This window comes from Asterias rubens, chromosome 19, assembly GCF_902459465.1.
Source record: "Asterias rubens chromosome 19, eAstRub1.3, whole genome shotgun sequence".
NCBI lineage: Eukaryota > Metazoa > Echinodermata > Asteroidea > Forcipulatida > Asteriidae > Asterias > Asterias rubens.
The window spans coordinates 11,415,920-11,438,440 of NC_047080.1; the positions used below are offsets into that span (position 1 = coordinate 11,415,920).

The window sequence follows — 22,521 nt, forward strand, 5'->3', positions numbered from 1 at the left end:
GTGAACCAGACACACCAGGGTTAACCTCTACACTTCACTGATAAGTGTTCTGGGCATTTTTACATGCATTACTAGTCATAGTATATGTACATACATGTAGTACACAGCACCTACTGATTGCAAGGGTCGTGGGTTCGAATCCCACCCGAGTATTCCATTCCTGTGATATTTTTTTCACAGGATTCAGGAAAGTACGGAGGGCAGTGCTTACACATGTCCGTGGATTAAAATCCAAAATTAAAGCCGTATCCGAATTGGCGGCTACGGCCACGGCTACAGCTGGATCGCCACGTCATCCAGCATTGAAGTATAGGACGTAACACCCCTAGCAACGGTCGTAGCCGCAGTCGTAGCCACCAATTCGGACACGTCACGACCTTCATGTAATACTATTGTTTCTTGTCCCATCTGCAGGACAAAGCTTGAGTCTGGTGCATTGAACCACTCGGCCACGACATGTCAAAAATACATACACCTACAATCCTGTATAGTACACATTGCAGACTTTATTTCTGAGTTCAGAATTAACATTTGATTGGGGGGGGGGGGGTACATGTAGAACTGGTAGTTATGTAGAAGACTGCTGGTTGCAAGTTTGAGTTTTCTTTTTATTTAATGCGAAGGGGGTGGGGGTTGATTATGGGATGGGACTTGCAGGCGTTATGCCGATTTCCACCCTGATTACAGAAATGTTTATTGAGTAAATAGTTCCTGCGAGGGGCAGGCCTCACAGAGTAAATAGTGAGGCATGAAACATCATGGATCGGAATAGAAACACTCTAGGCTTTGGGCAACCTTGTCATGAGAGAGAGGGGGAGGGAGAGTCTAAGGCCAATTTGCACCTGCTCTGAGTGCGATTCGCTCTGGGGGAATGGTGTCCCACATTAAAAGGGAAGATGAAACATTGGCAACGACCTTTTCCAAGGCTGTAATTGCCAGTTTTCTTTTGGTCTTGTCCCAATGTCCGACCTTCTCATTGATTCCCCTTTTCTTGAATGAGGTGAGGTGATTATCACGGCTAACTGCCAACTGGCCATCTCTTCAGAGAGTGACCCAATTTCTAAGTTAAAAGGGTCTGGGTACTTTTTGTAGGACACAAAACACATGTACACAGATTTGCATTTAACTTTTTTTTACTCAATTTTTGTTCCTTTTTGTAACTGTTGTGTATTTTTAAACCATATTGCTATTTCTGCTCAAATGTTTTTATCCTGCTGTTGATTTTGTTTTTGTCTGTACAGCGCTTTGAAATAGTAAGAGTTAAAGTGCTTTATAATTGCATTTAAGTTAAGTTAAGTTTAAGTATAACTAAGATAATGTGGGGTTTTTTGCGAGACGATGAGTAAATACATACATGCCTTGTGCAAGCAGTTGATGGTTTGCTTTTAATCGCTTAAAGTTACTATACCATTTTTTGTTGTGGTTTTGTTTAATGAGAGACGGTTCCTATCCCAGACTGTTTGGTTCCAAAGGGCATGTTAAACTAACATCATCGTAGACAGAGTTGCAGTAGCCTGCTAAAGTGCTATTCACACAACAGTAATTTAACTGGGGTCCCTTGCTTAATTTTAGCATGGTTGTAAGAGAGAACTTGGACAGTAAAAAAAATTGTTGTCCTTTCACACGAGGTACAATGCTACAATTTAGCAAGGGACCCTTGCTAAATTTTTGATCTCATGTGAAAGGGGCTGTAAGTGCCATTCACACGACAGCAATTTAACTTAGGTCCCTTGCTTAATTTTAGCATAGTTGTAAAATTGTAGCAATGTTTGACAAGATTTGGCAGGGGAGAACTTGGACAATATGAAAAAAATTGTCCTTTCACATGTGGTACATTTTGTAAAAGTTTAACAATCGTGCTACAATTTAGCAAGGGACCCTTGCTAGATTGCTCTTGTGTGAAAGGGGCTTTTAAGCTGTCCGTGTCACGCACGTCATGCCCTCTCCCCTTCGGATCGCTGCGCCTGTTGACGATCCACCTACTCCTTTTTTGCCGCTAGACATACCAGTCAGCTCCGTGGCTCATTATTATGTGTGAGAGGTAGAGGGATGTTTGATCGTATTGTAGAGAAACCAGAACCCCGACCTTAGTCGGTTATACGGATAGCTAATAAACGTGTATGCCTACAAGGGCAGTACAGCTGCATACGGAAGTATTGGAATCAGGCGACGAGTGTCGCGTAAGTTTTTTTTACCTAGATTTATTTTTAGTGAGACGATGAGCAAATACACTGTCCTATCCTACATGTACGTGTACACATGGCTTGATTTAACACTGTGCCACTGGCCTTAGGCCAGTACTTTTAGCATTTGGCCAGTAAAATCACGATTGGATAAGCCCACGACTGGATAAGGTCGTGTGTTTTTCATTTGACTTTTGTAAAATTGTGCGCTTCATAAATTTTCATTATTATTACTATTATAAATATGGGTACAAAGTCTTGTGTTTCTGTTCCAATGTTGACTTTTAGTGTGATAAACTATCTTTTAATTCTGTTGATTGAAAAACACTCATCCCAGCAAAACAAATAGATAAATTGTTTCAAATTGTACATTTGTTTTGTTTTTCAATTCTGGTCATGTTAAAAAGTTTCTGTTCCCTCTAGTTTGTGATTCTTTTGTTGAAACCAAGAACGCCAACTGGGCCCAATTTCATGGAGCTTCTAAGCACAAAAATTTGCTTAGCATGAAATTTCTTCCTTGATAAAAACAGGATTACCAATCAAAATTCCACATAATTATCAGGATAACCAAACAACAGCTGAATACCAGTAACAAGTAATATGCAACAAATGGAAATTTGGTCCTGTTTTTATTACGGAAGAAATTTCATGCTAAGCAAATTTTTGTGCTTAGCAGCTCTATGAAATTGGGCCCTGTTCTTTGCCAAATGAAATTTCCATTTGATCTCAGTCGATTGTGACTAGTAGCGTTAGTTGTGACTATGGAAAAGACTTGAAAGTGAAACCGTCTGGCCACAACTCGGCCCAGTTTTGCTAATTCTCTTTGATCCAAATCTTCTGAAGGAACGAATAACACGGGTCTCGTATCTAGCCCTCAGACAATCACATTAACTTGAAAGTCGACACCTTCTTCGCTTGTAGAAGGAGGATACAGGTTACTTTGTGCTGGCATTTTGATAGGAAAACATGCTCCTACGTTTTAAAGGACGGTACTACATTCATTTCAAGTTTCTAGTTGTTCTTTTTGTTTTGTAAAGTTTTGTGTTCTTTTCTGGCTGGCTGGTTTTTATTTTTGTTTCAGGTCCTATTGTACGCTGTAACTAAATGTACTTTTCCCATGTGACCCCTACATGTACTTGTATTTCCTTATGAAAGTGGGGGAGAAAGTTAAAAGATTTAAAATATTTTTTGAAAACTTTTCAAGGTGAAATTTTGATATAATGGGCCTGTAGTTCCTTCTTGGTTCTCTAAAAAAGGGAAACACTTTTTTTTCCTTTTTCTGGTGAAAGAAGGTAGATTTTTCCGCCAGACATAAATAAATTATTCTTTTGATCTGCATGTTGTTCTCTAGTGCTGAGAACACTGTTCCTAGAGGCTTCTTGGAGTCTCTAACTCCAGGGGTTATCAAAGGTGGAATTGCAAACATTTCAACGTACCTCCTGAAATTTGGATCCTAGTTTAGACCTTTGTCAGCCATGGCTCTTGCCCCTCTTATTGTTGACCATTATTTCTAAATAAACAAACAAGAGTTACGTATCTTGTCATCATTCTTCCAGTTGTTTGCATCGATCCTTTAAAACACGACCACGCAATATTAATTTTGCTCAGTCCCGATACTGTGAAATTAGGTCGCGGCCCTTCTGAAGGCAACTTGAGTGTAGCTATGGAGTAATTTATCATAAGTGGTTTCTTCGATGAGGTTCTGCAGGCGTAATGGGCATGGTATCCCGTCTCTCTATCCAGCGATGGTGCAGTTGGCGCGGTGTCTTCAAAGGGTGCCTGACCATTCAAATTGCGGTTTTTTTCCGTGTGGGGTGTGGCTATTGAACGGCCACTTAGTAAATAACGTGAGACTCTTTTGTGATTATGATTTTAAGGATTCACGTTTGTTTTGTCTGAGAAATTTATTTTTGTGTGTGAATTTATCTGTTGCTGAAGTGATTGTCTAACATTCAGAAAGATAAATGTGGACAAGTAGCAGGTAAAATTTCAACCCTAACCCTATTTTAAGACACTTTGTTACGTGCGTGCACATTGGTACATGTAGCTCAGTGAAGCTTAAATTTTCCTTTTTAAAGGTAAAATGTAGCCTACTAACTCAAGAGGAATATTTTTTTAAAAGGAAGTAAAGTCAAACATCCATTCAAAACATCATGATCAAATAAATGCCTCGGCTGCATGTGGAAATTATTCTGTCATGTCTTTGAAGTGGTTTCGTTTTTGGGGTCAATATATGAAATGGATCCCCTTTTCAGTGATTGGCGGCTGAACCTGTGGATTAGTGTCAATGTAAGCAGACTTTGTAACCCCCCCCCCCCCCTCAACGGCGCCTGCAATAATTGCCATGGTACCCAGTGCATTTGCTGTGGTGCCCTTTTCAAAGTTCCAATACAAATTCAAATTCGTTTCATAGAGGAATATTGCTGTTCCCCATCGAGAACGAAACACAAGGCTAGTGTATATAAACCTATGTACTGTAAGTGTTTTTGTAAAACGCATTATTGAATGGAAGGTTGTATAGGTAGTGTGGCGCACCTATATTAACCTACACACCAATAATGACACAGTCTGTGAGTGATAGTATTGTGTTGGTTTTGTTTGCTTGGAAGTACTGGATTTCCACCAGGGGGAAAAGTGTTTACATTTTGAAATACTTGCACTTTGACATTGACATAATGTACGGTGTGTTATACACGTAGGCAGTTTACTTAATATTGAAATGTCTATGGACGAGTGTTTCACAAATAAATGTTTACTTTTGACTTTGTCCTGCCCAATAGACTATAGGCCCTACGTTTTTCAGATAATTAGGCATGGTATACTTTTGGAAACTGTCAAAGACAAAGCGGCCCAACACTATTGTTACAACATGCCACTTGACTTAATGACCTAAATCAGATTTGAACTTGTGTTACATTAAATACCTTGAACATTTAGATGCATTTTATAAAAACAGGTTGTAATTTACAGTTATGCTTGTGGGTCTACTTCACTCTACTTACCTGTAGAGCGAATACTACAATTGCATTGTTCCCTATGCGGGCAGGCAAAAAGCTAAGAGTTTTACATACAATAGCGCCCTCAATAGTCCTATCCCCGACGCCCTGTGACATGCGCACCACGTCGGCGTCCTCTTTTTCGTCAAGCGTTAAACGCTTGTGGGGTGGGGGTAAAGCGCATTGATCATTTTGGGGGATTTGCGCTACATAAGAGCCGGTTTTTATTATTATTTATTATTATTTATCAAAGACCAGTATACTCACTTGGTGTATCCCTACTTTCAATGTATGCTCAGAAAAACAAACCTGTGAAAATTTTGTCTCAATTGTTCATCGAAGGTGCAAGAATAATGAAAGAAAAATTGTTGCATAGAATTGTGTGCTTAACAGATGCCTAAGAAAGGCTTCATGCGCATTCAAATATTTAGTAGAAATTTTTGTTTTTGTCATTCTCTTTCACTGCCTACTGTAATAAGCAAACAATCGGCGCTTACGCACTGGTCTTCAGCACTCCTTAAAAATTTTCAATGCGCCCACTGCAAAATAAAAATGGCCTTGCCCTCTCAAAGATGAGCCTCAAGACCCGATTTTCTTATTCATGTGTTCAAATGTCAAGCACGAGCTGCCCTACTTTCTACTATGATCTGATTCTAAGCAATAATAAAAACAAACAATGTGCTTTTTCTTAAGCTTTTTGTCTTCTTCCGCGACGAAGAAACTAGGGCGCCTCTTTATTGTCTCCAGCCTCTCTGTCTTCTTTGTCACGGTCCGACAGTTCGTTAAGTCGCCTCCTATCAAAAGGAAGAGCCTTGAATCTCCCTCAGTCAGAATCAATTATGTCCGAAATTATCGGCAACAAAAAAGCTTTCCACGGTCGAGGTGAAGTGTTTTTATCACTCCGAAATATGCTCAAGCAATCATAGTTTCTGAAACAATTTCTTTTAATTTTGTTTCCTTTATTCTGCTTGTGAAGCTATAAAGGACTCTCAGATAAGCAAACTTAAACACTGTAATGAACAAGAACCCAAATGGAGGGTAGACAAGAAAACTGTTTAAGATGTGAGTTTGTACAGGAGTCTTGCTCTGTTACCCAACTCATTTTCCCTTTAATAACAGAGAAACTTGCTTAGTAGTATTTCCTGCTTAGCAGCTTGAAATTTGGCCCAGCTTGTCCCGCTAGTTTTAGGGGCAGAGTCTGTGAAAAGGAAACCCCAGTCTTGTAACTCAAGTTTCCATCTTGTCCATGAGTTCAGACTCGGGTCTTTCTGCCTCTTCGTGTAACATGAATCATGCAATTTCCTTACTTTGGTACATATAGTCCTGGTCTCTACAGAATTTCTCTTGTGTTCATTTGTCGGTAGACTAGGCTCCAATTACATGGTGGCTCTGCTTACCATGAAATTCTGCGCTTAAAGTGCCCTGTATGTATAAAGCACACATTTTATGATTCGTAAGCGCAGAATTCTGCAGTAAGCAGAGGGCACAATATCTGCTGAGCAAATTTCTTGCAATGGTAACTGTATGGCTTTCTTGTAACCTATTTTCACTGAGCAACATTTTTTGTGCTGATGTGAAATCAGTTCGGGAGTTTCATCTTTGAGAGGGCAAGGCCATTTTCATTTTGCGAAAGGCACTTCCATTAGAAAATCTCTAAGTCAATGGGCGTTTTTTTGAAAGGGCACCAAGACCAAGACAGGAAAGGCCATGGCGTCTGTGTAATTTCAGGCCTGTGTTAATGAAGAGTAGATTACAGAGAGGGTGTATGTCTTAAGATTTGGTCGTTGCTCGACATGTAACATGTCCCACTTAAGCTCTTCAACATGCGCCTCTTCGCTCTTCCTTCCGCCTCCGCTGCCCCCCCCCCAACCAACCTGGACCCCTTTGGCCATTATAAGCATGCCCACTCAAGAGTCCATGGGCCAAGCCACTACCTGGTTTCCTGGATGTGTTTACAAGACGCGGAGTGACATTAAATCTCATGTATTCAGAACAGCTCGTTATGCGTGTTTCATAGATTTACACATTTACTGTACATGTAGTGAGGACTGTCAAAATATAACCTAGTTTTTATTGAGGTCCTTCTACAGTATATGCATAGTACATTTAGAACAAAATCGCTTTGGGAAAAAATGGTATGCACTATGCAGGGAACGTATGTTTTACAACTCAACATGTTTTGTATGTATAATACACTGATACAGCTACATGTATTGTGTAGCCAAAGAGTGATTTTTTAGTAGAACTGAAACATTTGTGCCACTAAAGCATGTTTCAGCTATAAACATCCCAAAATTTGGGTCCAGAATGCCCAACAGTTTTTGAAGAAAACCTTGGATGAACCCTTGGCTTGTTTAATAGGTTCAAGATGCTCCTTAGACTCAAAGGGATCCTGTGCATTCACTTTGAACCCACCGTCGTTATTTACAATTCGATGTATGCTGAAACAGTCAGTGGCCAATCACACCAAAAACGCAGATGAGTCCAACCCGCTCTCTCGTTCTGTCCGTTGATCAATCCAACAGTTCTGAGACTCTCCTGGCAATTTCGCTTCCTCGTTTAAAAGGCTTTACAATTGGTGTCTCATCTCTCAATACCTGGCAATCATTTTCAGGAGCTACTACAAATCCGAGTACCAGGCATGAAACCAGTGGGTAATTGCGTTTACGGCCAATGACAAAACGGCGTAATAATAAAAGAAGCTCATGGGAGGATTTTTCTTTCCTTTTTTGCCTTCTTCTGAATGCATTTACATGTGGTGTGTTTTAGAAATTTTAGATGATCACTATGCGAAAATTGATGGACAATTTCTTCTGAGGGATAAGGATTTAACAGTCAAAGGTTATATTAGTGGTGAATACAGTGAGTTATCTTAGAATGGGGTTGAGAAAGAAAATTCTGCCCTACCCTTTTTGCTGCCCTTTCCTCTACTCAATGCCCCTTCCCCATAAACTTCACTTACAATGTATGATGTAAAGATGCTTCTTTAGGGGTTGCAATAATCCCTTCCTTTTTAGTTTTTCTTCTTCTTTTCTTTTAAAGGCAGTGTACACTATTGGTAATTACTCAAAATAATTATTAGCATAAAACCTTTCTTGGTGACGAGTAATGGGGAGAGGTTGATGGTATAAAACATTGTGAGAAACGGCTCCCTCTGAAGTGCCATAGTTTTCGAGAAAGAAGTAATTTTCCACAAATTTGATTTCGAGACCTCAGATTTAGAACTTAAAGTCTCGAAATCAACCATCTAAACGCACACAACTTCGTGTGACAAGGGTGTTTTTTCTTTCATTATTATCTCGCAAGTTCGATGACCGATTGAGCTCAAATTTTCACAGGTTTGTTATTTTATGCATATGTTGAGATACACCAACTGCGAAGGCTAGTCTTTGATAATTACCAATAGTGTCCACTGCCTTTAAAACAAAGATAAGAAAACCCGTAAACGGAAAGGGGGCCTCATCCACCTCCCTTGTGCCCCTGTGACATTTGCACATGTGAGAAATTTAAATGTTTGCTTATTTACAGGACTACTTTCCCTGTACATTACATACACATAAATGGACAATTAACTTATGATAGGTCTAGTAACCGTGCATAATTTGTTGCTACTTTAAATGCCAACTTTTTATATGGGCTTTTGAAGCAAACAAAAGTTGGCATATAACTGACATAGGAAAAGGCAGGGTGAAACATGGACCGGAATTGTTTAAATTAGACCAGAATAGTTTAACATACATGGTGTATTTAATTGAACAGGCACAAAAGAGACGATTGATTTTTTTTTTTTTTTTAGGGGACACATACATTACATTACTCAATAGAATGATTTTACTGGCCTGACATTCAAACAACTGGCTTTGGGGCCATTGTAAAACTCAAGACCTGATCTCCGGTCAAAACGTGCCTCGGATGACTTGTGCGTTTTCGAGTCCAGCCCCCGAGGATGGTACATCAAACATGGCTAACGTCTAATACAACAGCTAAATTCTCAATCATTACCGAGCCATCATCGTTGTCATTGTGAACCAAAGGGATTTACCATCCTCTACTCTACGTGAGATAAAAAACAAAAACCACACACTAGGGTTTTGGATTAAGGCCACCCCGACATGTTGAGATGCTTTTAAGGAAACTTTAAGGAAACTGAAGACGGCATCACGTACAGCTACATACATTTAGGTCATATCTTCCCACGTGAGGTATCGGCGGCTAAAGTGATGATCGGACATAAAATCTTAAATCCTTAAAGGCAGTTTACTTGATTCTGTCTTAAGTGCTCGTGTAAGGGATTATTTTGTTAAGTTGTAAACACGACAAGCAAAGCCCCTTGGTTAAATTTTCCTGATTGATATAATTTGTCGACCTACTTTTATAGAATTGTTTTTACTGAACCTGCTCAGGTGAGAAAATGTTTGCTTTATGAAAATTGTATCCAAAATTGTTTTCAAAATAAAATTGGGCAAAAATGCTAATCGGACCCACAGATTCTTACCGCTGATATAAATGTAAGCATATTTGCCAGGTTAGCAGGACAATTAGGTGGCCAGCTTTACACGGTCACCAGCTTTACACAGTCACCATGAGTTTACATTGTTTTATGCCTTTCATTTTCATTCAGTAAGCAGCAGTAGGTTAACACGCCTTTTCATGTGTTTAAAAATACCAGCGCTATAAAATAAAAAATGCATAGTAAGCACAAATGAAAGTGCGAGTCAGATTCAGAATTATTTCCTAAAAATAGTTCTGTATAAATATAGAACAGATCTTCTAGACTTGATCCAAAGCTTCCTTATCTTGACCCTAGAGGGTTCGACGCCTACCCCCCCCCCCTTCCAAATTCTCGGCAAATCTTTTCACAGATCTACATGTTCGTCACGATGCTCAGTTTAATTGTCTTTGCATACATATTACCAAGTCACAAACATACACAATCAGCCGCTGAGTTTGTCTATCACCACAAGCTCATCACCCAGTTTAATTAACGGAGAGAGCTTCGTTGAAGGTCGTGCAACTCTGTGTAGATATCTTATGACTGCCTACATGTATTCTATGAATATGAAAATGGCAGCGACTAATAAAATCTATTTCACTATGCAGCTCGTCATAAAGAATTCATGGAGTATATAAGTGTCTTGAGTTGGGACGGAAATGTTATACACACCAGTGAATACTTAATATATTCCTTTTGAAATGGCGTACTCGTTTGTAACAGTATACGTTTTTATTAAAGAGTCACAGAAATAGAGAAATAGAAGTAGGTCTAGAGTATAAATTGTTCGTAAAAATGTTGTGTTTTAATAATATAAGACATCAATTATGTTCGAAAATTCTTGTCAGTTATTTTAGAGTAATTTTTGTGTCATAAGCACTTTTATTTACTGTTTGAATAATTACTAGGACTACAGCACTAAACCATTCCCCCCCCCAAGTAATACTACAGGGAAATGTAGGAAACTTCAATTTTGTTCAGGGGACATTAGGCTAGGTTTTATAGCTATTTAATGGTTTTTCATTTTATCAAAAATGACTAAATATTTAATATTTTAAAAGGTTTAGCAGATGCATGAATTATACAACACATGCTCAAGTAATGCTTTTTCTTCTACAGAGTGTAAATATCAAATTGTCAATAATTTATGCCCCAAACAAGGCATTTTCTGCTAAAATTATGTGTTCATCAACCCTGGTGTTTCCGGTTCACATAGCAAGCACCCTTGTCTACAGGTTTCCTCGGGCTTGCAAGTTACAGTGATTAAGTTCACTTATGAGGCATCATTGGTTTCATACACCAGAAATATATAGTACTAATAATTATAATAACGAGCTTTCACATTGCTTCTCATTAGAGGCCAATAGTATGCCAATATTTCCGAACGTACATAATGTTTCGAAGATCACAACGATATCAGGGCCAATATTGTGTGTTTCTTCACTTTTAATGATATTGCTAAAGTTCAACACATGATAAATTTTAACCTTTTCTATTTATTGACCTAATTCTGTGATCTTTTATCCAAACTTGAATTTCTAAACATTGTGACATTTTCTGAACAGTCGAAAGTCCAATTTTTTTCGGCTTATCTGTTATTATTTTTTGCAAATTATTATGTCAAGTGGAAAGCAGAAACATTTTCAGGAACATGAACACTCGGAGAAATATAGCCATGATACTGCTGAGTGCGCAGTATCTGTTAGATTGAGCTGTGTGGCCGAGCATGCATGTAGTCAGGTTGGCTGGATTAGCTTGCCTGCTACTGTCTTAAAGGTAGGGTCGTACTGTGGAAGAAGTACATTGGTTAAGTGTCTTGCTTACATTGTAAGGACACAAGTGTCAAATCCAGGCCTTGAAACCACACTCTGCTGAACATAAACACCAGGGGCCAAAATTTCATAGAGCTGCTTAAGCAAAAAATTTGCTTAAGCACGAAAATAGATCGCTTACTTTTGACATGTTACTGGCAAAAATTTAATGCCATATAAATTGCTTGTGACTGGTATTTAGCTGTTGTTTACTTAGCATAACGATTGAGTTGAGTCTTGGCCGGTAATCTGATTTAACTAAGCAAGGATTTTTTTGCTTAAGCAAAATTTTGTGCTTAAGCAGCTCTATGAAATTGGGCCCTGAGCTTGAGTCTCCAGGTGTTCTTGTCCCCATTGCTGGCTATAGGGTCATACTTTGGTTAAAGAACGCAGCAATGCTGCTTAAATGTCTTGCTTAAGGACACAAGTGTCACGACTGGGACTTGAACTCACACTCTGCTGATCAGAAACACCAGAACTTAAGTCTGGTGTTCTTATTGGTTCTGCCATGATACGCCACAAAAAACAGCAATACCCTTACAAAAACACTAACCTGTGAGAAGCGCTTGAAGTAACTGCAGAGGCTGCTTCTGTAGGCTAAGCGCAGAATCTTTGCTTACGGTAAGCAGAGCCATAAAATTGGACCCAGTTCATCACCCGGCCTTTTGTATGTACCTTTAAAGGATGTAATATGTAGATGTGATGTTAAGATCATTAGCCCCTTTCAGATAAACAATTCCTTATACATCAGTGACAAAAATTAATGTGCTCTACAAAACACACACTGAGAACTGAGGCGAAGCATACGCACTGAAGAGAAACATTCACTCACAAATTTAACAAAATACTCAATGGCCTGACGTTTCAACCCTAACCACAGAGTAACGTTACCACAGAGGCTTTCACAAAGGCTAAAATTACACGACTCAAATGTGCCCTACTAATAACAACCGTTCCTGTCGACAGCATCGGTTGCTTTGGAGAGTCACATAAAAAAAAAACTCAATAATTTACAAACCATACCGACGTTCATCATAAAAATTCCTGTCTGACTAGCTCAGCCGACAGATTTTTCAGAGCTGAAATTTTTTTCTCTGAGGAGTTTGTGCGGTCGGCAGAAAGGCGCGGAGGGAATCGCTGAGGAATGTTTGCCGAGCTGACGTTATGCGTTTAACATTCACCGGTGTCATGTTTTTGTTGTCTGCGAGAGATAATGTCTCCGTGAGTCATTTACTAATAATGGGGATGATTTGATAATCGTCATTCTGGATGTTGCACAAATTAGGGTGATTTTCTTATGACAATATTAATGTGAATCTATCTTTAAGAAATGTCTGTCTTGGTTGAGTGGGTTTTCTGATCTCTGAGTCATTTTTTAATTGTTTTAAAGTGGAGTATTTGGAGACTGTGTTGAAGTGTAACTCTCAAATTATATTTGAATGGAAAGTATATGTACCCTCGCCAAACATGGCTCATGTTTTAGGTAGCCTGATGATTGGGTAGTCAAACTTAGTTCTTATGCAGGCCATCAGTGGGAAAGTCTGCACTAGCTATTGATTCTTTGAAATTATGAAGGGCTACTCAAATTTGGTTCTTACATGGCTCCTCGCCTTCCATCGCTAGAAGACTCTATGGCAGCAGTTCAAATCTCGCTGTGTGTACTCCAAGCTACTAGGTGTTCACCAACACAGTGCAGAAATTCAGCGCTTGCCCTTTAAGCGAAAGCGCAGAATTCGGCGGTAAACAGAGCCATGAAACTTGTAGTCATTTCTTGTAGACTGAATTGTGACACTGGGTAGCCATGTTTCAGCCCCAGGAGCTGGTTGCAACATTCCCCTGGTGGCAGTTGAGTTGGGTTGATGGCCCAAATCAGTGAAGGGAAGCCCTCGACCTTGAAGTGGCCGTCTATGGCCTTGTGATGTTTTAGGAAATCACTTATAAACAATATTTAGAAAAAATCTGCAATACTTTGACTTGTTCCAATGTAAAACTCTATTTATTCTACTTCAATGTTTAAACTCATTTATTCTACTTCCATACTTATTGGTACATGTATTATGTGCATCTTCATTTTTGATAAACAATGAAATTTAACTCTTTTTTTTCTTTTTCTTTTTCGTCCCTCCTTTATCGCCCTACTTCCTTCCTTGTCATATCTTTAACCCCTTCCATCTTCCCTCCTTCTGCTTCTATCACCATTTCTCTGACTCCGTTCCCACTTTCCTTCGTAATCTCTTCACCTTTTCGTGATAACAAAAATCGCCCTTCTCTTCACCTCTCACCCAATCAATTGTCTGCCGTACCGATATCCGTTTGTCTTCACTCTTCCCCTCTGTCACCGTGTCCCCCACTATGTCTGTCGACCCCCCTCTCTCTCCCCCACTATGTCTGCCGACCCTCCTCTATCCCTACAGGTAGATGAGATAAGAAGAATCCTGAGGGACGATCTACGACAGAAAATCTATGAAATTGAAGATGCTGATGCAACGTTGGACGGAGGAGATGTGCTGTTCACAGGTAAGGATGGGGAGACATCGAAGGGATGCGATTTCACTGATTTTGAGGGTTGAGGGAGTGAGAGACTCTGACCCCTTTATGGTATGATGAGAATCGGTATTAAGAATTACTTGGGAAGACAGGGAACAAGACAACAGTAGGAAATATTGTCGGCATGATTGATCGATGGTAAAGGTTTGAGGCGATGTTTTGTACAAAACCTCTACATGTATGTGAGTGTGTGGAGAGAACTTGACGTTCTATGTATAACTCGACAGTATGCTCTGGCCGGCATTACGAAGATCGCGTGACGCATGATTCCATCTCGAAGTGAAGCTTCAGTTGGATAATGCCTGGTTCTGGAGTAGGCATCCGCTCGATGGAGCGTGGATCACTGGATCCAGGTCAGGTTGGGTCGCAGGGGCATTGAAGTGTGAAAGCACAGTGGAAGCTGGAGTGTGTGGGTGGTGTGGAGGTGCACTCGGGTGTGACAGAAGAGAACAAGGCAATGGGCTGGAACTGCAGTGTTCTAGCAAGATTTTTTGATTTTGTTGTTAAATATTTTGTTCTAAAGCCTTTGAGAAAGACTGTGCTAGGGTCAAAATGTCGGCCCATTAACTTTGTTTCCTGCATTTACGCCATACATTGTTGGTTCGTTTTGTTGGTAGGCAGTCTGCAACAGCTGATTTTATTTTCTAATCAAGTAATGTCGGCTTTAAGTCAAAAATTACTGAAGACTCAAAAACGGAAAGTGCACTACACCACGCGGTCAGAACATAACACAAATTGTCATCAGCATAAAAAAGATAAATTTCAATTATTTTTTTAAAACCTTTTTTCATACCTTGAGGAATGGTTTTGTTACAAGAATATGACTATGACTGCAATAACTAAAGAAATAAATTTGCTTGCAGCTACCTTTTAAAAAACCCCAGCATCATTTAAATGTCTTATAAAAGCAGCCACTCTAACTTTGATTTACATACAAGATCTTTAAAAGCAATATTCATTCATGCCTCATGAGAATTTGGAGCATTTCTCCCATCAAAGCTTTTCAGATGCTAGTGGAGCAGAGAATGGCAGCTATTTTTAAGGTGAAAGCGCTGAGAGGATTGGGTAACCAACGGGATAGATGGATATTATGTTCGGAGTTACACTTGGACCGTCCTCATGGGGGCAGATTATATGTCTCTCGGAATAATCATCCTAGGTATCAATGACAGTAATGAGTTGTTTATAACCGTCAAAGCTAAACATATCATTATCGGCTGTTTCTCAGTTTAATGTACATATGCTCTGAATTTTACTGTTATTTGTTGTATATTTTGAGGCATTTCATAGTGAGGTATCAATGTGTATTTAGTTTGCTGTGTAGATTGTGTTACTTTGGGAACTAATTAAGTGTTCCTTTTATTCTACTGCCGCGAAGTAGATTTCGTTGCCACCTGCTCCTGGGGCTGAAACAGGGTTACCCCCTACACATTCCGTAAGGATGAAGGCTTGGGTATCATCCACTTGTAGGAGCCTGGCTGGTAGAGCTGAGTTCACTACCTTTTTTTGGTATTATTTAAGCAATTTCTAAATCAATCTGAACTTTTTGTTGACACAACAAACAATAACCCTGTCTTATTTCTTACCCATTTCTCTCACAGGAGAAGAGTTCTTCGTTGGCATCTCCAAACGGACGAATAGCCAGGGAGCCATGGCCCTCGCAAAAGCGTTCCCCAACTATTCGGTATCCTCCATCAAAATCACAGATCAGCTGCACTTGAAGAGCATGATGAGTATGGCCGGGCCTGGGATTTTGGCCATCGGAAGGAGCAAGGAAGCTAAGTCTGCGTTACAGGTACGGGGGAAAGGATCGGAAAATACCACCTCATAGGACCTTTAAAAAGGGAGCGTATACCTTTGGCAATTGAAAATGAATAATAAAAAAAGAAAAATTGCAACGAGGTAAACATGTATAAAACTGCAATTTTGTTTTGCTGGGATTTTTTTTCCCTTCCTGCAACGTGCCAAATCTTCCCATGCAGTCCCAGTCACACTGACCAAGTTAACCACCCACCATGCGTCAATCATTCTCCTGGGCGCATAAACAAGTTCACCCCCCCCCCCCCCTCATGTCAGACAAACTGCTTTTCAATTTAAAATTCATAGCCCCGGGCAAAGAAAAACTTCTAACCAGTTCAGAAATTGCCCGAAGTAACATTAGGGAGCTGTGATGTTTTTCCAAACCAAGATTAAATGTCAGAGCGCGGTTCATTTATTCATTCACATGAAAACAAATATGTGATTGTAAAAAGATTCTTGTGGGAAATTGTTTTGTTGTTATTACAAACATCTGAGTACGATATTGGATAATTAATTAATAGTGTCCACCACACTGATCTTCAAAGAATTGTTTTATATTATAATATTTTGTTTCGTTTCTGATTTGCATAAATTATGTATTTTAATTTTTGTATTTTTTTTATATTTTTTTATTTTTAAATATATTATCTATATCTATCTATCTATCTATCTATCTGTTTTTTTATTTTATAGTTAATTTTTTATTTTATGAAAAAAGTACAGGAAAATTTGAGTCCTACCTGCTGTATCCTTAAAGATTTCCCGTTTTGTCATTCATAGCAAATACTACAAAAGAGTAACTTTGATTACTGCACGTTGACTCTACCAGACGACGAAGCTGCCAACTGTGTATACGTCAAGGGATTTTTACTTCACTGTACTAAGCAAGAATATCCAGAGAGTTATAAGGTAACAAAAAATAAGTACAGCTACAATTCCCGCCAAAATTCCCGCCAATAGACAAACTTTGCATGGTGCGAGTATATTTAGGTGAGGTGTGCGAAAGCACCATGTGTAACTTTCTTTTGATTAGTGTTGGTTCTGAAAAGAAACGGTAGTTGACAACTCGAGGTTCATTCTCCTGAAGACGATCAGAGTTTACTGATCAAAACTTTAAGTTGTTGACCACATGTCCTTTTTAGAACCACTACTAAAAATAGATTTACATTTGCTATTGCAAACCTATTGCAAACCTAACTTAAATAAACATACCTTCTTTTGCCCCCAAATTGTTTGTAACTTGGCCGAGCGGTTTAGTAGAGCATCAAATCGAATAGAAGTTCAAGTTCTTTAGATATTGGGGTGTGGGCTCGAATCCCAGTCATGACACTTCCGCCTTGAGCGAGACATTTCACTATAGTAGCTTCTCTTCACCCAGGGGTATAAAAGGGTAGGGGTTGATTGTGTTTAAAAAAGCCTTTGAAGCGCCACGGCAGCTGAGGCTGTATACTCCTCAGGGAGCTGAGAAAGAATAAAGTAATGTTATTGGCCCAGTGACCTAAGCACTAATATAAAGCGCATTGATACGTTATTGTAAAATGGCCGATACAAGAACTAGTTATTATTTTGAATTTAAAGGTTCTCTCACTTCTCTCATCCTCCAGGTCTTTGAAGAGAAGTTTCCAAATGACGTTAGGATACCAATACCAAACAGTGAGCTGCACAAGGTCGATGGAGGGCTGACGTGTAGGTGTATCTTGGTCCAGAAACCCTTCTAGGTCTTGCCACAACGTTGATCCAAGCACCGAAGACGTTGATTTAACAAAACGCTTATTATTCAAAATGTAACTCATTAATTGATTGATTGATTGATTCGGCCATTCTTGTATTGTTTATCTTTTTTAATTTTTTGAAGGGTTGGGTTGGGCGTCTTTTCTGTGGAATCAGCAACACAAAACGGATATTTTATTACTTTTTGTAACTCTTCTCGAATGATATCGTCAGTAGTTTATTTTTGCCACCTTAGAGTCAAAGATTTCAGACTTTGTTGGGGTTTGTATTATTACAACTGTCTTATTTGGTGAGTCACTGATTCGAACGGCGCAAAATCTCAAATTGTACTGAACAATGACTGATGGAAACGGATTGGAGGATGGAATATGATTCTTTTAAAGCCATTAGACCCTTTCGGTACAGATTCACAAGTTCACAGATTTACAAATAACTTACAGGGTTTACAGAAGGTAGTGGTGAAAGACTTCCCTTGAAATATTATTCCATGAAATGCTTTACTTTTTGAGAAAACAGTAAAGCAATATAAATTCTCGTTAGCGAGAATTACGGATTTATTTTAAACACATGTCATGACACGGCGAAATGCGCGGATACACAGGTGTGTTTTACCGTTATTTTCTCCAGACTCCGATGACTGATTGAGCCTAAATTTTCACAGGTTTGTTATTTGATATAGAAGTTGTGATACACGAAGTGTGGGCCTTGGATAATAGTGTTTACCGAAAGGGTCCAATGGCTTTAAGGATCTGCAACTCTCAGTAGTTTACAAACTAAGGTAATTGAGTTTTTAGGTTAAGGAAGCATGACTCATCCTACCATCTTGGGCCTGATGCCTGATTCTGGTAAAGGCGTGGCATGGGTGCCTTTAAATGTGTACTGGAATATTTCAAGGGAGCACCAAGGCAATGACCAGGGGAGACGGTGCTTACAGTAGCGTGAAATACCCACACTAAGGCCGTGTCCGAATTGGCGACTTAGGCTACAGCTACGGCTAGGGTGCGCGAGTCTGCCATTCTTCAACACTGACAGACGCGCTGATCTAGACGTAGCTGTAGCCAAAGTCGCCAATTCGGACACGGCCTAAGCCAGGGCTGGAAATTACCACTGAACCCCAGGCCCGAGGCCAGTGATATTAGCATAGGGCCGGTAAACTCTTTAAATTTAGATACAGTGTGTTGTATTGTATCTAAATGTTCATACTTATTGTTTTCAAATTCTTCTAGTTTTAAAAATTGAAAATGCAAACTTTCTTCCGTAATCCATTTTGTCTTTGATAATTTTGAAAACCCTTCCCGTCTTAAACAAAATAAAAAACCCAAAATAATCCAGGTAGCTAATTTATTCAGATAAATGATTCACGCTGATTTGTCGTTTTTTTTTGTGTTTTTGTGTTTGTTGTGGAGGTTGAATTTCTTGCATTCATTTCAGATATTATAATCGCAGAACACATGCAGAAACATGACTTCAAAACCTCTTTCACACTAGATCAATTTAACAAGGGTCCCTTGCTAAATTGTTGCATGGTTGTCAAGTTTTATAAAATGTTCTTTTGTGAAAGGACGACAATTTTTTGATCTGTCCAAGGGCCCATGTTATCTTGCATTGCTATACAATTTAGCAAGGGACCCCTGTTTAATTGCTGTTGTGTGAATAGGGCTTAAGTTGTGTGTGTGTTTGTTTGTCTGTTTGTTGAAAAACACAAGCTTGAAGCACTTGTTATCATTTTTTAAAGTTTTGTTTTGAGGAAAAGACATTCGTTTTAAGGTCACAAGGCGAATACCCTTTTCACAAACGCTAGTGAAACTAAGTTTGTGTATTCTTCAATTAACTTGCATTATTTAGATTTTATCTTTATCTTTCTAATTACTGCTCACACATTTATTCAAATGTTCTATGCACTCGGAGTTTGCCCAGACATTGTGTCTCGCCAGGTATTTGCAGTAGTCTGTTTAGTTAGAACAAGGTGTCAGCATTGTTTCTTGCCTGTGGGATGTTTTGCATCCTAAAGCAAACCTACTCTAAGTGTTATAGGCCAATATATTGTTATTTTAGCTTGACAATAGAATACAGCTTGTGGTAAAAAGGTTGTTTTTAAAGACTTGGAATCAACTAAATCTTTGAAACTTTCAAATGTGGAGCCGTTTAATTTGTTGGTTTTGATATTTTCATGATTCAAACAAAATTCTATTAAGCATGTGGAACGCACGGCAGCAGAATTTCAGTAGACTTTCTACGAATTCACTTTACGTTTGGGGTGTGAAATATTTATCAAACTATTTTATTGCATTCCAAAAAATATGCATTTTACCCGTCCCTAGAAGTTCCTGCGTTTAGCAGCTAGAGTTCCAGGTTACCAGCCAAAATGACAGCAGCTAAATTTGGTTGGAAATATTTGTGTTTGTTTAGCTGAATTTTTAAAAGTTGTGCTTTAACTTAAGGCCGGGTTATAGTCAGTCGTGTGATGGACGTGGGGTGGAAATCTTGACGATCATAAGAAACACAGTTAATATGCTTCAGCGATGACTATAACTGATTTTTTTAGGATCGCACGTCAAAATTTCCATCGGCCTTTACGATTGTACGTAAGTTTGATGTTTATAATAATGTATTCCCCTTTGTGAAGAGTTTTCATTTAGTAGTTGGTCTAGTACCTGATGTTCAAATGACATTCAATTTCACATTTGCCATCTCATCCACATGATTGTCTCTATAGTCTGGGGAAATCGAATTTAAGAGGGCACTCGGACAAATCAAGTCATTGTACCAGACATTATTCAAAACTAACTCACAGAATGGCTTATTGGTAGTGCCAGCACGTTGTCGGCCATTTTGTTTACGGTTACGAGTGCCACTTTTGCACCATTTTCCAATGCTCTATTCACTCCTTGCCCTATTTAACATGAATACCGTAGCAATCTAACAAGTGTACACATTTTCAAACAAACAAACAATACTTTCAAGGTGTTTGAGTAAAAGTTTTCTTCAGTTTCTTTCGCTTGTTTATTTGTATAAATGTACTATTGTATGTCTACTAGTACCATAGTACTTGGTGACTAAGGGCTCAGGCAGACATATTGCCCCATTGCATCTAATTATTTTTGTGCAATTTGAAAGGTGCTCTGTCGTTGGCCATTTTGTTAACCTTGTATATATAAATAGTAATTAATACTCTCTGATATAGAAAAAGAATTGAAATCATAACGTTGTTACAAATTTTGTAAAGAAATTGTGAAAAAAATATCTTTAGTAGCTTTGTACATGTGTGGTTAGATTTTGTAGACTGCTCCCGAGATTTAGTTGTATTCTGTATGTGGAGACCGGAACCAGACCAGTTTACCCAGGTTTAATGCTTGTAAACGGTTTATTGGATTATACTAGTTTGAGAGCTATAGTTGTATAACTAGTTAATTTGTATTCATCTGGTTTAAAAAAAAAAATCATTCACAGCGCTGATTAATATTAAAAAGAAAAAATATTATTTCTAGCATTTGTTTTCCCAAATGCTTAAACAAAAATTTTGTTTTTGAAAGTTGGTCCAATCAATCCAGTGTTTTGGTTGCATGGTTTAATTTTTGTAGATTTATTCATCTTTTTATTTTCTTCCTATACCTTTAACTCTTTGATGGTAATTCATGAAGGCGTATTTTGCTGATGATTTCCTGGCATTTACTCCCACCCTAGTCGAAATATTGAGGCCAATTAAGAACTCACTCCGCGGCAGTGAAGTTAATGGCAAGAAGTCCCCACGATCCACTAAGTGAAGTTAATGGCAAGAAGTCCCCTCGATCCACTAAGCGAAAGTTGTCCTCCCAGCCGACTTCCTACCTTCAGCCTAGGTAGAAGTTAACAAGCAGGACAGTTCTTTTCAGAACTGAGAAGTCTCCCATATTCTGAAAAATCTACTCCGAGGCAGTAGAGAAGTCTCCCGAATTACCACCAAAAAATTCTACTCTGCGGCAGTAGAATATAATGCAAGACAAGTTCTCAAAAGAACATCGACCCAGCAAGTATACACACACATGGTGTTTCTGCAAACCAAATATATTCTACCTTGCAATGCCTTAAATCAATCTTTTCTTACGATAGCCAGCGTTTTGTGTGATGCCTTTCAACAATCGCCCACCAAGCTTTCTACTCAATGCCACAAGGCCGGAGTGGATATTTCAGCATGTACCCAAAATTACGAACTTCTGTGTCTTTACATTCATACCTACAAACCGCAAATTCAGATATTATATTAAATCCATTGTATATTCATCATCGCCCCCTGGCACCAACAATACAACTCCCTTTAGAAAAAATAGTACATGACCCAAGGATTCTGGCCAACATGCCAGAATGAAACCGTGACATTTTCTGGTCCGCAGAACTCCAATAGAATTATCCATCTGCGTATCTAAGTAGGCATCAGTGAGACTGGGATTAACCTAGATTTGGAATAATTTCATTAGCCCCCTTATTATCCATGAGAAATGAGGGGGGGGGGGGTAATTTGCCCCGAAATATTAATGCTGAACTATTTTTCCAGTTCAATGGAGCAGTTTCTTTTACTTAATTTTTTTCTTCGAAATTTGCTTCTATTTGTTGAATTTCTTTGGGGCATTTAGTTTTGTGGAAATCTTGTTTTGAAAATGGCATGGCGAGAGACTGAACAATGCGTTTGCAAATTCTTTACTGCATTCTGTGTGTATTATGAGCATATTATTTTCTTAAGATAATATTGTTATTTGAACAGTATATGCTACACGGTTCACATGAGGAAACTTCGCAGCATGTTGTGGCTGCCTCAACGGTCCAGTGCATCAAAGTCAAGTTCTGATGGTCGAGTTATGAGTGTGTGGATTTGATACTTGTGTCCTTGGGGAAGGCACTTGGGTCTTGAGCATTGATTTCAAATTCTGAGTCATCAGAGTGTAGGTTCGAATCCCGGTAGAGACTTGGGTCTTCAGCATCAAACT

The 22,521-nt window shown here is 38.9% G+C and overlaps 1 protein-coding gene across 1 annotated transcript in view; it reads left to right on the plus strand.

The window, feature by feature from the left end:
* LOC117303393 (N(G),N(G)-dimethylarginine dimethylaminohydrolase 1-like) overlaps positions 1-18,008 on the plus strand; it is a 34,025-nt gene extending 16,017 nt beyond the window's left edge. The window contains exons 2-5 of the mRNA XM_033787575.1: positions 13,897-13,999; positions 15,631-15,824; positions 16,610-16,738; positions 17,434-18,008. Of these exons, the coding sequence (XP_033643466.1) occupies positions 13,897-13,999; positions 15,631-15,824; positions 16,610-16,738; positions 17,434-17,547 (540 nt within the window). The 3' untranslated portion in view covers positions 17,548-18,008. The remainder of the gene's footprint in view (positions 1-13,896; positions 14,000-15,630; positions 15,825-16,609; positions 16,739-17,433) is intronic.
* The last annotated feature ends 4,513 nt before the right edge of the window (positions 18,009-22,521 follow it).